The following is an 18,576-nucleotide window of genomic DNA, read 5'->3' as shown; positions in this document are numbered from 1 at the left end:
ATAGCATTTTTTTTCCCTACAGAAAACCATAGGCAAAATTGCAACATGCTTGGAATTGCAAAGCGCAGCTTTACAGGTAAATGGATTTTTTTAAATGAATTATTCTAAATTGTTCTGAAAAGATATTAGACATTCATGCCCAAAGTAATATTATCTCAGAAGGGTTTTATAACAATTGGAATTGATCAGCTGAACTCACACTTAAATGACTTAGTTCATATTTTGTAAACGGTAGAAATAAAAGATATGATTCTAATTTTTTCTGTTTCTATTAGCTTGAATATTCCAAAAATCAGTTTGGAACTTTTCATTTTCTACCTTTAAAACAAGAAATATATTTATTTTAAATATTTTATTCTTGCCATTTAAAAGACATAGGGTGCAGTGAAATCTTTGTAATGAAAAGATATAATATGCATATTTTAAATTTAGTCCACACAGTCCCAGGAAGAATTTAAACTGGAGGACCTCAAGAAGCTAGAACCAAGTAAGTTTTGTTTTATATTTTTTAGTGATATTCCTATAAGAAGAGAGTTTTATCTGTTGTGAATATTAAGATTGTTTAGCACAGAAAGTGATTGGATTTATTTCTCTTTTTTTTTTGGTGCTTTTAAAATTCCTACAATATTTGTATTTTTAATTACCATTTGGATTTAATCTTTATTATAGAATATATATGTTGTACTTCATCTAAATATCCAAATTAACCTTTAATTTGTCTTAATGGCTTTAATAAGATTATAATTATTTTGATAAACATTTTCAGTAGAGTCCAGTAGAGAATATAAGGTTACAGTCATTAATGCCCATTCACATTACATGTTATTGAAAACTACAGTCTGAATGTTGGGAAAGCATTACAAAGTGTTTTTTTTGTTGTCTCCATTTTTTTCCCTTCTTCAAAATTTTAAAAAGTAAACAATTCCTTCAGTTATCTTGTTGGTTAGGATATTCCCAAATAAAGTCTTTCTGCTGTTTCAAATGATTGCTCTCTTAAAACTGTCTGCAGTATGGGCAAAGGCACAGTGTGAATAACTGAATGAATGTAAGTTAATGTAGCCTTTTTTAAAAACTTTTTTAGTTGTAGACAGATACAATACCTTTATTTTATTTATTTGTTTTTATGTGGTGTTGAGGATCGAATCCAGTACCTCACACATGCAAGGCAAATGCTCTACCAACTGAACTATAACCCAGCTCCTGTACTCTTTTTTTATTGAGATAAGATTGCACATCTCAGTGCATTTATGTGACTAGGGAATAGTAGATTTTATTTATCCAACTAAGATTTTTAAGTAGGGAATCATAAAATCAAAGCATTTTCAAACAGAAAGGAGTCTCAGACTTGTGATCACATTCTCTATTGAGGAAAGAAATGAAATGATTTGTTTGTCCTGTTTCACTTCAATCTCCAGTAACTGAGCAGGGCCTAAATCTCAGAACATTTGTCAGTGTGTCTCAGTTCACACTAGTGCAATCCTTTTAATGTAAACATGCTTTGAGTAAGAGGTAAAAAATTAATTTAAGAACTAAAGAGAGCCTTGCACAGTGGCACATGCCTGTAATCACAGCCGCTCGGGAGGCTGAGGCAGAAGGATATCAAATTCAAAGCCAACCCTAGCAAAGCAAGACACTAAGCAACTTAGTGAGACCCTGTCTCTAAATAAAATACCAAATAGGGCTGGGGATGTGGCTCAGTGGTCAAGTGCCCCTGAGTTTAATCCCAGTACCCCCTGCCAAAAAAGAACTAAATAGAATGTTCCTATAAATTCCACAAACTGCCAATATCTAAATCATTATAGCAATTCTAACAAAGACATATATTATTGAGATAGCTGAAATGTGATTGTATTGCAGATCCAGGGTAGAAAAAGGATTCTCAGAGTATACTGAAGGGGATCTGATTTTCTTTTGTTTGGGTTGGAAAAGAGAAGTTAACAACAACAACAGACAACAACAAAGGAATGCATAGTGGATTTGTTGTGATTCTGGTGGCTTTTCCACAGTTTTAGATGATCATATTTCATTTCTTCAGAACACCATCCTTCTGAATATGGCAAGAATTCTGTCATTTTAATAGTTTTGGTTTCTTTATGTAATCCAGATCATAAAGTTTTGTTTTCTTTGTGGTTCTGGGGATCAAACTCATGACCTCACACATGCTAGGCAAGCGTTTTACCACTGAGCTACATCTCCAGCCCTAGATCATAAGAGTTGGAGATGTTATAAGAGACACAACTTATATTCAGAAATAGTTCTTATGCCTATATCCAATGTATATAAGGATACTAATCAATGTAATATTTCTCACAAATTTTAGGAGTTTTTTGTACCTAAAACTTTATTTCTCAAAAGCATTAATAAATACTTTGTATAAGATTGAGATATAATTTATATAAAGCACAATTCACCAATTTAACATATCATTCAATTTTTTTAGTAAATTGGAAGAGTTATACAGACATCACCACAATCAATTTTAGGACATTTTCATCACCACAAGAAGAAACCCTATTCCCATGAGCAGTCATTCACTTCTTGCCATCCCCCTAAAATCCCTTCCAATTCCCAGCCCTAGGAAACCATTAGTTTGATTTCTGTCTATAAATTGTCCTATTGTAGATATTTTATTTAAATGGACTCATATGATATATGATCTTTTAGGACTGGCTACATATAAGATTATTTTGAGAAAAACACATTGATGGCTTTAAATAAAAGATTGCAACAGTTGTTTATACGGTGGTTCTACTGAAAATTATGTTTGTGTGTGAGTGTGTGTGTGTGTGTGTGGATGAGAGAGAGAGAGAGACAGAGAGAGAGAGAGAGAGAGAGAGAGAGAGAGAGAGAGAGAGAGAGAGAGAGAGATGATGCAGGGGATTGAACCAAGGGCTTTGGGCATGTTAGACAAGTGCTTTACCATAAACTATGTCACCAGCCCTCAGTTTTTTATGATAAAAATTATTAGGATTTTGGCTTCTTATTCAGTCACTATTTCCTATTAGTTGTTTGTTTCCAAACAAAATTTAAGAATCTTATAGATACACAGAGTGGCCGTAAAGACTGTGGATGTTTATTTCATATATTTATTATCTCTTCTCTTCCTCTGAGCATGCTCAAGTACTTCTATTGCCTCACAAGATCTTTCATTAATTGCCCCCTTTTTTTTTTTTTTTTTTTTTTTTTTTTTTTTTAGAATAGCATCTATATGCTAAGCACTCGAATCCTCTCAGTAACATTCTGCTAAGGACAACACCGACACTAGCTTGTAAATCCCAGCAATGAGTTTTAGGGTCACCTGGATTGGTTCTTTCACTATGCTGTTAGTAATACCTGTAGTGGTGCTGTACTACATCATTCCTAAGTACAGCTCTCCAGTTCAAATTCCTAAGAAATTATTGACCCATGTATTAGTTGAAGATCAGGTTAAAATCTATTACTTTTTTGGCTTTTTAAAAAAGATTTCGAATAGAAATGGAAAGAGTATTTTGGAGATTCACTTTATTATACTTTATATAATGTTTTTCATTTGTACTTTTCCCTTCTTGATAGTTATCTTTTTAGATGATTTTAATTTGCTGTTGCTTCTCAAAGAAACATAAGTGAGTATTCTGTATTTCAGTAGGGTAGACTCTGTAATTTGGAATTTATCCAAGCAGGGCACTTGTTGTGAGTTAATTATTGAGTTGGAATTAAATATTTTCTACAAATTGGTATTTAGTAATATTTCAGATTAAGTATACTTATTCAAGCTTTCTTTGTAAAATGTTAAGCCTGTTCTAAGGAAAATAGTGAATTCTAACTTTTTATATGTTGAACTTAACTGGTTTCCTTTCTTTTAAAAAAGTTTTTTTAAAATTTAATGCGTCTGTGTGTGGTGCTGGGGATCGAACCCAGGGCATTTCCCATATAAGGCAAATGCTCTACCACTGAGCTACATCACTAGCTCTTGGCTGGTTTATTAGGCTGATGTATTCTTTACTTGAACATTTTGAAATCTTTTAAATTCTGTCTGAAAATACTAAAACTATGATTGTGAAAGTCTGAGCCATTTTTTCTTATGTTAATTGCAGTAATGTACTGCTGCTTACTCAAGCATATCTCCCCACCACCACCCTGCAAAATTCCCTTCTGTTAAGCCACCCTTCAAGGCTTCACAGAAATCCCACCTCTCCCTGAAAGCTTTCTCTGCTGTCTCTATAGAGGCATAATTAAACTCTGCCTCCTCTCCTGTATAGAATCATTTTAACTATCCATTGTCAGATTCTCACATGTGTTATTTTCACTTGTATTTGTTTTAGTCCTCAAAGAGATTATGAATGGACTCTTCCCCCACCCCAGAGCCTATTGAATGCTTTAAGTGTAGTATGAACTTGGTAAGATTGTGTTGAGTTAAATAGATTTGAATGTTTTGAAGGAATCTTTTCCTATAATTTAAAAAATAACCTTTCAAAATTGAGGCAGCTGCCCATTTTCCTACCACAAAAATGAAACACGTCAGTCACCAAAAGCAAAATGCATTTTGATATTTGCCTGTGTGTCATCTTTTGAGGGTTAGCTTCAGGAGGTTTGTAGGTCTGTGCTCCAAGAGAAAGGCTAGGAGTGCTGAATTTTCCATGGTGGAGTAGCATCAGATGTCTGCCATGTAGTGATCCAAAGTGTGTAAGTCCTACCAAATCAGCCAATGAATCTCCAACCCATGACATGCTTCATACTTATGATAATGTCTTTTGTAAAATTCAAGCTCCTGTTGAGATCCTCCTAAGACATCATTGCTAGTATTGGTAGAAAGAAAACTCTATGTAAAGTTTAAGCTATTTTAAAAGAACAATAGAATCTGTTATTCCATAGTTGTTGAAAATGTAAACCTATAATACAGTTATAGAAAGTAAAACAGAATTTGTTTTAAAGCTATTTAAATTTGTTCTAAAGCTATTCACATAAATTAAATGTTTCATAGTACTTTAACTTGTAAAAATAATATAACAAAGCTATTATTCTAAAGCAAATACGTCCTCTTCAGAGCTTTGATACCAAAAAAAATGAAAATACTATTTAATTATGCTGTTACAATACAAATGCAAGATAACCACTGATCCACATCCCCATCCCTATTTTGTATTTTATTTAGAGACAGGGTCTCACTGAGTTGCTTATGCCTCACTTTTGCTGAGGCTGGCTTTGAATTCTTAATCCTCCTAAGCCTCTGGGATTACAGGTGTGCACTACCACACTCAGCCAAGATATTCTTAATAACCAAGATATTTTTCAACTTTTTTGTTTGTTTGTTTTTGACGTACTGGGGATTGAACCCAGGGGTGCTCTACCACTGAGCTATATTTCCAGTCTTTTTTATTTTTATTTTTTAAAACATTTTTAGTTGTAGATGGACACAATACCTTTATTTTATTTATTCATTTCATGTAGTGCGAAGGATTGAACCCATTGCCACATGTGCAAGGCAAGCACTCTACCACTGAACTACAACACCAGCCATTTTATTGTTTTATTTTTATTTTGAGACAGGGTCTCCCTATGTTGCTTAGGCAGATGAACTTCTAGTCCTCCTGACTCAGGCTTTTGGTACCTGGGATTACAGACACATGCCACCATAACAGGATCAGCTTTTAAAAATTATTGTTATATACATTTTTAATGGTTGATTTTTTTGCTCATTTTATTAAACTCTTATTACAATATGATCATTTCTGTGTGTTTGTTTCTGATATGAGTGAGACATGATCTTTTTGTTACCTGCTCCCCATTCTTGGTATCTATTCCATTGTTGTGTAAGTGATCAATATTTATTAATATTACTTATTAATATTGAGTTGATTTAATAGTTTAGTAACAATGATCATGCAGAAGTATAGAAAAGATGTTCTTGTATTAAAAAATAAACAGTACTTCTTAGTGAGATAAGAAATATTAGGATTCTAGTCAACTAGATCAAAAAGGTCATGGAGAGAGTGAATGTCCATTTTAGATTTTCCTTTGCCATTTTGTATACATTTATTTAGGCTGTAATTCTCTCAATAGCCTGTAAAGGAAGTAGCATTCTCATTTTAGAACTGGGGAGATTAGGGTATTTATGTAAATGTTCAAGTTATTGTTGTAATTGTAGGGCTAGGTTTTGATTTAAACCTTCTACTTTGATCTCCTGCTGCTTCCCCTAAGTTCCCACAGTCCTTTCTGTGCCTTGAATAAGGCAAACTGTTTCCTACTTGGAACCTTTGTTGTTGCTCCAGCCTGTTCTTTAATACCTGGGAAGCCTTATGCTAGAGCCACTTATGGATGATTCCTCTCATCTCAGGTCTTGGCTCAAATGTCTTCTTACAGTTTAGTTTTGAAAGGCACCCTGTGTACCTTAGCTACTCTACCAAGTTCTCTCTGCTTTTACACAGCATCCTGTTTGTATCCTTCATACCACTAATCACATCTTACATTATCTTGTTTATTTGTTGGCATATTTATTGTCTACTTTTCCTTAGTAAGGTCTAAGGTCCAAATATGAGTTCTTGATTACTGTGTATCTTTAGCACCTAAAACAGTGATTGGAACATTGTGAGTACTCGGTGTGCATTTGTTGAGAAGAAGAAAGAGATAAAGGATGAAGAAGAGCTAAAGGGAGAGAGAATAAGAGTGAGTAATGAGAATCTAGGTACAAGTTTCCAACTTCTTTCTCACTGGATGATTGACTCCTATTGGAATAAGTTATGTAATTACAACCTGTTCTTTTTGAATTTCCTTATTTAGGAACCCAATATGCCATACTCCTTTTAACTGAAATCTGCAAGACTCCAAAATTAAAGTCTGAGTAATTAGAGTAAAAACCATGGGTTGCCCAATTAATAATGCTAAATATTTACCTTGAAATAATTGCAGGTAGTCACTAGGAACCCATAAATTGGGAAATGAAACAATAAATTTCATAAAATACTTTTCCAGATACAGATAGAATTGTAGAACATCTGTCTGTAGGCTTACATGCCAGAAAGTAATCAATCAGGACACAAGAGGTGATAGCATTATGTTGTTTGATGACTTCCCTGCGGAGAAAGTCTGCTGTGTGTGTGTGTGTGTATGTGTGTGTACACACGTGTAAATATATATATATATATATATATATATATATACACACAAACACATATATATATATGCATGTATATATGTGTGCACACATATACAATAAATTTCATCATAAAAGGAATATTAGAATTATAACCTTGCTGCTACAAACCTTACCAGTGTGATAAGTATTGAGGGAAATCTATTTAGGATAAAGAATAAGATGTGATTATCTATTTCTCTTTATTTAGTCATCTTCAGTATCAATCTTTTAATTAAAATACTTCAGGAGAAGAGGTATTCTCTTTCACTGGTACCCCATATCACCTAGGACCTTGTACATTGGAGAACTATTTTATGGTTCATTTTCTATGAGGGCTCTGAGACTTTCCTTGGAGATCTTACAGTACTCTGAAAATACTGGTACCTGCAGTCCACTATGGACATTTTTATTTTGCTAAGACACTCAGTAGTAGTCAATTGCAGAGTCTTAAAATGATAGTGAAGCTCGGAATTTAAAATACATATATTAATGTGTGGCTTAATACACTATAAAATATGATTAATAGTATCAATTTAAGATATAACATATAAGACTAACTAATATATAAGACTTACATAACATGTAAGACTAAGATATAAGACTAATGTTTGTCTATGTCTTTATTCTAGTCCTAAAAAATATTCTCACATATAATAAAGAATTTCCATTTGATGTTCAGCCTAGCCCATTAAGGTAAATAAATAAGCATCCATATTTTGTCTTCTGATTTTTTTATCTATTTTATGCCTGTTTTTCAAATATTTCTGTATTTTTTTCCCTATCAAATTTGGTATTGGTGATATGACTGTTACCATTGATAGCAATGAGATGATTGACATTGACATTTATATCAACATCAACCTAATAATCAGCATCTTATCTGGGAAGTTAGTGGCTAGTTAGTTAGCTGGTGTATTAAGTGGAGTAGCTCACTAATTTTTCTGTCCTTTTTTATATAGGAGAATTTTAGCCCCTGGTGAGGAAGAGCATTTGGAATTTGAAGAAGATGAAGAAGAAGGTGGTGCTGGAGCAGGGTCTCCTAATTCTTTTCCTGCTAGAGTGCCTGGTGGGTACAAAAAAATGTACATTATATAATTCAAGGTCAGGTGTTTGGAACTTACTTTTGTACTTGTTAGTGGCGGGTAAAACATCTCCAGGTTTGCCAATCTTAAGCAAATTATCATGGCCATTCTGTTAGTGGTAACTATCGGTTTATTGTGAAAGTATCTTACTATTTGTGTCAGGGATCCTCAAAACATCCCATGTTTAGTGATTGGCTAGGAAGACCCACAGGACTCAGCATATAGCTGTACTCACAGTTGTATTCTGAGTCATTACAACAAGAAAACACAAGAACAAAATTAGCAAAGGGTAAAGGCACACAGGCAAATTCCAGAGGAAACCAAACTTCTAAGAGTCCTCTCCCAGCAGAGTCAAATATGTACTTGATTCTCTCAACATTCTTTCACACCTGTGAAATGAAAAAATATTGTCTATTGGGGAAGCACTGTAGAGATTCAGTGCACAAGACACTTATTGGGGTTAGCGTGAACCAAAACTACAGACTCCAGGAAGAAAGCAAGTGTTCAGCACAAACCATATTGTTTGCATGGACGGTTTAGGCACAGTGATCTTCTTAACAGGGCATGATGGGAATCCTGCTGAAATCCAGGTTCCCAGATGCTAGCCATAGACCAACATTGTAAGTAGGCTTTCTAGAGTAACTGTTTGCTATGTTAATTCTTTTCTTTATATATCTAGCTGTTCTTTAAATAATCATATATGATTGTGAAACCTGGACCTGGAGGAATAGATACTAAACAGTTGCCCTTAACAGGGAAATAAAGAATACATAGCAAGTCCTTTTTATTTTTGGAAGATCTTGACAAGGTTGTAAAATACCCTAGTCAAGCACCCTGAGTAAATTATTTGCCTCTTCTACTTCTATACTTTCTTCTGTTTTTATACAGTGCACAGTTTTTACTTCTGATGAATTAGTTCATTTTTGGTAGTGTAGAAATAGCGTTGTACTATTGTGATGAATTTTTTTAAAAGACTCTATGATTTATGGTATAATTAAATATAATATACATATCATCCATAAAACTTCATAATTAAAGTCATATTCCAGTAATTTAAATACTCTTTGGTAGAAGACGTTTGAAATATAAACAGTATAGGCTTAGACCAATAACATACCTGCGCTTTTGAGTCTAACATCTGCCAATCAGTAGTTAAGTGACTGTACTTAATTCTTTATAAAAGGAGATGTTGACAATGTCTAATTCATAGGGTTACAATGAAAATTAGGCACCACATACAAATCATTTGGCATTATACTTTTCATTTGCTGGGGTACTGGTGGCTACTGTATTTTCATTATCACCTATAAATGATGCTAACAGTCTTACACCATAGGATTATTAGAAAAATTACAATCACTATAAAATGTTATTGTTAGTGTTTCTTTGGTACAAGGTAATTATTTCCAATCTGCTTGTCCTTATGAAGAAAGAGCTATATTTTACTTGTTATATTTGTAGGAAATTTCAAGATTGCTGAGATGATGAGGTAAATAAATTTGCTAAAATTTTTCTGCATTTTTTATTTCCTTTTCAAACCACATGCTGTAATTGAAATAGATTCCAGTTCTATAAATTTCTGGGTTTGGTTATTTGTTCACTAGTTATACTTCTGTAGCAAACAAGATCCTTAAAGCAGATGATGTAAGTCATGAAATGGACAGGTCTTTATGGGGTTCAGGTTGCTGAGTTGAAAAGAAACTCTGTAAATTAAGTCTATTTGCTATGAAAGATTAAGCCCAAAGTAATTAGATTTTTTTATTCTGATATAGCATTTTGGTATTTTATTTCAGAGATACAGAAAGCTCACTAAACCTTTCTATTCCCTGAATTATTTTCCTCAAAGTAAGAAAGAGTAAGAAAGAGTACATATAGTTCAATTGGCTATATTTGATTTTTGATCATATTTTCCAGGGCCTGTGTCATTATAAAATTGAAAATATCATTGAAGGACAATTTGACCTTTAACTTAATTGTAGAATGGGAAAAAAAATTGTTATACTGTGGACATCCAAGATTTCACTCGTGATAAGGCTGTTGTGTCTACATTATCATGGCAGGGTGCTTCTAAGAATTATAACATTTTTATTACCTTTATTTTATGTAATTTATATAATTGTAAGTTTGTTGTACTTTTTTTTTTTTTGGTACTGAGGATTTAACACAGGGGTACTTTACCAGTGAGCCACATCCTCAGCCCTTTTTATTTTTTATTTTGAGACAGGATTTCACTTAGTTGCTGAGGGCCTCACTTAGTTGCTGAGATTAGTCTTAAACTTGGGATCCTCCTGCCTCAGCCTCCCAAGTCACCTGGATTCTAGGCTTGTGCTATAGCATCTAGCTTATTGTGATCTTTTTAAAAAATATTTATTAAGGTGTCCCTTACATATATAAAAGGCATCTTTTTTAATGTACAGCTTTATAAGTTTTGACAAACACACATGGTAAACACTACTACCTTTAAGCTAATGAGATGAAGTATAATATATGAATATGGTATGATCAAGAGTAGTTTATTCCCATTTAAAATCAAAAATGGATTTTTATCCAACCTTTCTTGAAAAGAATAAAAAATTGTTAAACCTTTCTTTGACATTATTATCATTTTCAAAGCCTTCAATTCTCATATAAGACAGTAACTTTTTTTGTACTGCTTTAAACACTAACTGGCTTAAGTCCAAATAGTAGTTTAATTTTCTTAAGATAATCTCAGTAGATTTCATTTAAATAGAGGATAAAAATTTATAACCTATTATTTATTACCTGAAAATTTATTTATCATGTTGAATATTAAAGCTTCTAAATGATAAACCAAAGTAATACAAATTTAAAAAAAATAGCTGGCCAGGATTATATGCTTATAATCCTAGCTACTTGAGAAATTGAGGCAGGAGGATTGCAAGTTTGAGGCCAGTGGGGGCAACTTAGAGAGACTTTGTCTCAAAATAGAAAGAACTAGGGATGTAGCTCAGTGGTAGGGTGCTTGCCTCACCTGTGTGAAGCCCTACATTCATTTCCTAGTACCACATGCACAAATAGCCATGTCACAATTTTAGACAAAATCTAAAAAAACGTTTCTGAGTGACCTAAACATAAGCCTAGCAATCTCAACATTATTCTAGATTTGTATTGGTTATTCATCTTTTATATAGTCTTAGATATGTACAAAAAATGTTTTTTTGAAACTCAAAATGAAGAGTGAATCTTACTTCTTTAATATCAATCCTGTACTTGTTTCTTTCCTGCATAAATATTCAATTCGGAGTTGAACTTGAGAGTTAAGCAAATATGTATTTCATTTTCAGCTAAAGTGCAGTTTTTTTCTTACCCATGCATATAGGAAGTTGAAAACTGCAACAAAATATTCATTGCTGTTCCATGAATATTAGGGCATCCTTATTTCACAGAATTTCAGAATACATTTAGGGTTAAACAGTAAATACCACCAAAGTGTGCAGATAGACTCTGGCTCTCTGAGCACATCTTTTCTCTCAAAGTCTCAAATTCTCAGACTGAGCCGAACAGTCAGAGCCAGAGTCCCTCATCCAGTCATGTACTTATATTGAAAGGAAAGGAAAATACCATTCAATGTTATCTGGTAGTTCTCCTAGCTGTTTTTCAATAGTTTTAAGGCTTGTTAATATTCTATTACTCTCAAGCAGTTTTGAAAACATTTTAAGATTTCTTTTTATAATTTGTTTCTACATGTTTGTTTGTAGTACTGGGGATTGAAGTCAGGGGTGCTCTACCACCTAGCTACATCCCCAGCTCTTTGATTTATTTTTTTTATTTTGAAACAGGGTTTTGCTAAGTTGCCCACGCTGGCCTCTCTTGCCTTAACTTGCCAAGTTGTTGGGATTACAGGCATGCAGCACTATGTCTGGCTCAGTTTGTTTTGTTTTTTAATCCATGAATCTTGTCACTTGAAGTCAAAAGGTTTTCTCCAGAGCTTTGCAGAAATTGGTTCATAGGAAATGTCTATTGAGTAGGCTCTTCATCAAGGCTCTAAGCAACATCTGGCCTGCTTTTTCTTTTCTTTTTTTAAAGAGAGAGTGAGAGAGGGAGAGAGAGAGGAGAGAGAGAATTTTAATATTTATTTTTCAGTTATTGGCGGACACAACATCTTTGTATGTGGTGCTGAGGATCGAACCCAGGCCGCAGGCATGCCAGGTGAGCGCGCTACCGCTTGAGCCACATCCCCAGCCCCAGGCCTGCTTTTTCTTGAAAGTCCCCTGGCCACTCAAATTTTTAACCCAACACCTGTAGTAACTCTTCCTTGCATGCTAAATGGCATCTGTGTATGAAGCATATACCCACTGATTCATCTTAGGTTTTGTGAGAGTATTTATTATTTTTTTCCAGATATGATGGTGACACTTAAGAATTCAGCCATTATCCAAATCACATATTTCTGAACACAGAAAAATACATATTTCTAGTACCAGTCAATAAAGAAAATAAAAACAAGAATATACTCATATAACCTATATACAAACAACTTTAATAAAGTATAATTTTTGACAGACCTAGAAATATTGTTTGAATGCTAATGACCCCTAAGATTTTTATCAAACTTTTAATATAATTTCAAAGTGAATAAACTTCTTATCACTTTACTTTTTATCTTGAAAGGTTGGAGCAGTTCCTCAACTACTAATCAATTACCAACCAAAAGAAATTGTGCATGTGTTTTCATATTTTCACACAATTTGTATGTGTGTACAAATTGCAGATGTGCAGTACAAATTGCAAAATTTTTCTCTTGCTAGATTTTTAAGACCCATTTCATGTTTTGTGCCATCTACAAAATGTTATGACCAAATAATGATTTGACAATACCATTATTTTAAATTATGTTAAAATTATCCCAAAATAATAGAAAATATTATTTTATATATATCCTTTTTATTGGATTTTAAAATTACAAAGAAATGTGCACTTAAAAAATGTGTGTGACAGACTTTGAATTGGTAGTATCAAACATCTGAATTTAATTGCAAGTATGATAAATCTAAAACAAAGAAGACATAAATATATAATCACACACATATGATAATGCTTAGTTTACATTTTAGATATCAGGTCCATCTCTGTCCTAAAAGTATGGACAACAAATTTTGTACTCCTTATTCATGACATTTAATTCACCAAGCACCAAGGCAAAATGAAGACTGACTCACCTCTTATTGAAGTAAATGCCTGTGACAAACATTTGTACAATATCATGTAAAAAGCAAATTCAAATCAGTGTTTTAAAAAAATATAATCTTTGGTAATTTTCCTCTTTTAATGTTCTAACCTAGACAATAATGTACTATTTTGGAACAAAGACTGTCATGCCATTTCCAATTTTGGACTAGAAATTGTCCTTATGGTATGATGTGAGATATAAACAATAGAAATTTTTAAAAAGCAAAAATAAAAAGTTGAAAGAAAAGAATGACTTCCTCTTCTGCATGTGAGGACAGGGCCTTAAGGATCCCACTGACCTTCATATCCATGTCACTCCAGACTCATCCTCAGGTTGGTGGTCCTTTCATCGTCTGATTCTCCATGATCTCTATGGCTACACAGAGACTATTGAATGTGAGGCCATCCTACTTGATACTTAGACCTTCATTTTTCTCAGCACCCTCTTGGAACAAATAAGTTATGGGCGGGGGGGGGTGAGGGGCTTCAGATGTTCTCCCATTGTTTTTCTGTACCTGTTGCAGGTACAGTGGTGCTTCATTGCTCGGTCTGTGTCAGTGCTGTTGGGTGCCCAGCAGAGGCAGAGGCCTTACTTGCACAATTCCCTTTCCTCTCCACAGTGGCAGTGGCTGTAACATTCTTGGCTAGGTCAGATGCTTTTACACAGTTTTTAAAACATTCTTAAGCAAACTTGTCTATGTTTAACAAACAGCCATTTGGGGGATCCATAGCTACCTACATAAATTGTTTTCCACAGATGAAGCACAATGAAATAGAGCAACTTGAGTTTTTACCAAGTACCACCTGTTAATAAACAACAAGATGGACTTTTTGGTATCCCCTATTACAGTAGTGTGGTAAAATGGTTCCAAACCTTCCAATTCATTGTCATTATTTTATCAGAGTTGTCTTTAGGTTTAGGCTTAGAATCTTCCTCTCACAGAAAATCACACTGAATTCAGTAATTCCTTCCAACTCTTTTTGACACCAGTGAGAGCATGCTTGCTCTGGTTGGTGCATAAGAGGTGGTTGGGGGCAGATAAGTCAGAAAAAGACGTGCTTTCTGTGTTCAGTACAACTTGGGGCTCACCAGCTACCAATGGCTTCCTTTGTCTTGCAGTAAAAACTGAAAGTGGAATTAACCAAATGAACACAGTCCTGTTGCTCACTGCTATATGAGTGTTAAAGACCTATCATATTGCTATCTGGGCTACTCAGTCTCTGTCCATTCCTGTGAATGTGCATTGCTCAGTGTACAAAGTTCAAATGTTACTCTTTTTTAATCAATCCCTTACTTGGGAGTTCTTAGTGACAGCTCAATAACATCCCTGAGATGTTATTGAAAACTTGGTTTGGACAGCTGTAGCCATTTAGAGTTTTCCATATTTAAAAGTATGAGGCACAAATAGTGGCCTCACAAAAATGTCTATATTCTAATCCTGGGAACTTGTGACTGTTATGTTTACATGGCAAAAGGAACTTTGCAGAAGCTTGAGATGGGGAGGTTCTCCTGCAGTTCCTTTTAAGGCTTTAGGGACAATTAAAATAAAAATGTTAAAATGAGACATGATGGTTAAAAGCATGGACTCTGTAGCCAACCTGCTGTGTGATTATGGATAATTTGTTTTTCTATGCCTCACTTTTCACCTCTGAAAAATAGAACTAAACTATTGTTGTGAGGAATAGATGAGAGGAGTAGGATAGTATGTGGCACAACACAAATACTCACAAGTGTTAGCTGTTTCTTATTTACATAGCAGTTCCATGTGGAAGAACATTTCTTCTGATCTTTGCTCTAGATCTGAGAGCAGATGATCTAGCTGGAATAGCACAGTTTACACTGGATTGTGTGTAGTGATTTCTTTCTTATCCTTGTTAGTCTTCGAATTTTATGAATGTAGTTGACTTGTTCTCATATTACACTATGTAATTGGATATGTTAATTCTTCACTTAGAAATCTTCCTTTTAATGCATTGGCTCAATTTACAACTATCATGGTTTTATCTTTGATGCAAAAACATGCACCCTTTTTCATCTACCTGGGAGCTATAGATGGTATGGTATTATTCTAGTATTTGATCTTCTTTTATGTTTATTATTTCTTCACTCATTGATATAGATTCTCTAGCCATTTGTTTACTAGAGCATGATAACCTCTAGAACTGGAAATTCAGTCATTCATTCAATAAAATATTTCTTCAACAAAGATCTGTTTATTCCTTGTGCATACTACAAAAGGAACAGTTCCCACACCTTTCAGGATGCTTATTGTGTAGTCAGCAAGACAGAGCCAAAAGCACATGATTATAATTAGAGATGTGCACCAATGTCGTAGGTTGGCAAAAAAGAAGGGCTGAGGGAGTTCAATAAATCTGTCCAGATTTAGGACTCACTGAGTATGTAGGAGTTGACCATGCAGAGAGAGCACATCATAGAGCATTCTGAAACACCTTAAATAGGCACCTTTCTATGCAATCTATGATCTTAATTACAGTCAGCTTCCTTCATCATGGAACACAATGTTTGACATTCTACCTTAAATTAAACAAGAAATTCAGACTTGAAATCACTGCCTCCATATTAAATTATCTGAAGCATAATGATTACATTAAACCTTACTGTGTAGTCTCAGGCAAAAAGATTGTTGGTAAGGAATGTAGCATCAGCCCTACCATTTCAACTGAAAGATCTAGATAATGACAGCTTATAAAATTGACTCACTCCAAAGTAACAACAAGTTTAATATCAACTTGGCAAAAAATAATCTTAACATCAAAAAGACTTTTTGAAAGGTGTAAAGCAATCATCTTTTGAATGTCAAAACAGGTAGTAAAGAGGTAATGCATAAAAGAGGTAACATTCTTGGGGGTTTTGGGGGGTGGGGTGGGGTGGGTTCTTTTTTTGTCTTTTTTAGAACTGGGGTTTGATTCCAGGATTTTGCAAATGCAAGGCAGACACTTTGCCACAAACTGAGCTACATCCCAACCCAACATTCTTAATATATAAAGAAAAATTTTAATTGTAATAACCAAAGCAGAATACATAAGAGGAACAGACAATATGAGCAAGCGCGTGAGCGTGCACACACACACACACACACACACACACACACACACACATTTAAAAAATACCCGTTAAACATATAAAAAGATACTCAACTTTATTTTTAATAAAAACATAAATTAAAGCTACTGTTGGAGAGTCTTAGGGGAAATAGATACTTATTAATCACTGGTGGGAATAGAAAAATGGTACAATTCCTTTGGAGGGGAATTGAGCATTCTCTAACAACATATAAGTATATATTTTTTCCTTAGCAATCCCATTCCTGAGAATTTACTCTGAAGATGCACATATAGAGAATATATGCAAAAACCTATTCATAACTCATTAATAAGATAATGCGGTTCCTGGATATAAAATCTGTACAGACAAATCAATTCTATCTCAAACAAGTAATAGTTGCTTAGAAAATGAACTATTATAATATTTATAGTAGTATTAAATAATATCAAGGACCTTATTATAAATTCAACAAAAGAAATATAAGAATTTTATGTAGAAAATAAACCTTTGTTGAAAAAATAAAAGAATATCAAAAGGAAAATGAAACTGGAGCCATCTTGAAATTAGAGAAAAAGATGGAAGAGTGACTTAATAATTGTTATGGTTGGTGAGATGTTGAATTGTACATTCTCTTTTACTTTTTTCATTTCTCTCAATTGAATTGTTTATGAGAATGCATTTTATAAAAACAGTGAAGTCATTATTCTTTTTTTCATTTGTTCATAGTAGTTATTCTTGACATTAGATTCATTTGGACTAATTATAAATGCATGGAATATAATTTGCTCCAATTCAGTCCCTTCACCCTCCCCATCCTCCCTCCCACTGTTCCCTTTCATCCACTTTACTGATCTATTTATTTACATTTTTTAAAATTAGTATCTTATAGATATTCAAAATGATGAGTTTCATTATAGTATATTCACATATGTGCATTGGAAAGTTAGTTTGGGTTCATTCCACAGTTTTTCCCTACCCACTCCCCATTCCCTTCTTTTTCTTTTATTAATTTTATTTTTTTTAATACACGACAATGGACAATTCTTATTACACATATAGAGCACAATTTTTTTTATCTTTGTATAAAGTATGTTCACGCCAATTCACGTTATTCATGTACTTGTTTTTTTTTTGCATTACAATTCTTATTACACATATATACCACAATTTTTCGTATCTCTATATATAAAGTAGGTTGACACCCAATTTGTGTCTTCAGACATGTTCTTTGGATAATGATGTCCATCACATTCATTAGGAGGCTAATCCCCTGCCTCCTTCCTTTCCCTCACTCCCCTCTTCCCTATCTAGAATCCATCTATTCATCCCATGTTCCTCCTCCCTACCCTATTATGAGTCAGCCTCCTTATATCAGAGAAAACATTTGGCATTTGTTTTTGGGGGATTGACTAACTTCACTTAGCATTATCTTCTCCAATGCCATCCATTTACCTGCAAATGCCATGATTTTATTCTCTTTTAAAAATGTTCATAGTGTATATATGCCACATTTTTAAAAATCCATTCATCCACTGAAGGGCATGTAGGTTAGCTACACAGTTTAGCTGTTGTGAATTGTGCTGCTATAAACATTGATGTGGCTGTGTCCCTGTAGTATGTTGTTTTTAAGTCCTTTGGGTATAGTCCAAGGAGAGGAATAGCTCGGTCAAATGGTGGTTCCATTCCCAGATTTTCAAAGAATCTCCATACTGCTTTCCAGATTAGCTGCACCAATTTGCAGTCCCACCAGCAATGTATGAGTGTGCCTTTTTCCCCACATCCTCTCCAATACTTATTGTTGTTTGTCTTCATAATAGCTGCCATTCTGACTGGAGTTGTATCTTAGTTTTGATTTGCATTTCTCTGATTGCTAGAGATGTTGAAAATTTTTTCATATATTTGTTGATTGATTGTATATCCTCTTCTGAGAAGTGTTTGTTCAAGTCCTTGGCCCATTTTTTGATTGGGTTACTTGTTTTTTCAGTGCTTAGCTTTTTGAGTTCTTTATATACCCTAGAGATTAGTGCTCTATCTGATGTGTGAGGGGTAAAAATTTTCTCCCAGGATGTAGGCTCTCTGTTCACCTCACGGATTGTTTTCTTTTGCTGAGAAAAAAACTTTTTAGT

At 33.9% G+C, this 18,576-nt stretch overlaps 1 protein-coding gene across 1 annotated transcript in view; it reads left to right on the top strand.

Moving 5' to 3' along the window:
• LOC144374422 (uncharacterized) overlaps positions 1-18,576 on the top strand; it is a 42,214-nt gene that overhangs the window by 17,444 nt on the left and 6,194 nt on the right. Inside the window, exons 5-9 of the mRNA XM_078037263.1 lie at positions 23-76; positions 433-487; positions 7,741-7,804; positions 8,071-8,177; positions 12,298-12,363. Coding sequence (XP_077893389.1) covers positions 23-76; positions 433-487; positions 7,741-7,804; positions 8,071-8,177; positions 12,298-12,363 — 346 coding nt within the window. The remainder of the gene's footprint in view (positions 1-22; positions 77-432; positions 488-7,740; positions 7,805-8,070; positions 8,178-12,297; positions 12,364-18,576) is intronic.

This window comes from Ictidomys tridecemlineatus, unplaced genomic scaffold, assembly GCF_052094955.1.
Source record: "Ictidomys tridecemlineatus isolate mIctTri1 unplaced genomic scaffold, mIctTri1.hap1 Scaffold_69, whole genome shotgun sequence".
Lineage (NCBI taxonomy): Eukaryota > Metazoa > Chordata > Mammalia > Rodentia > Sciuridae > Ictidomys > Ictidomys tridecemlineatus.
Note: the sequence above shows the minus strand (reverse complement) of the source record. Positions and strands in the feature narration are given on the sequence as shown.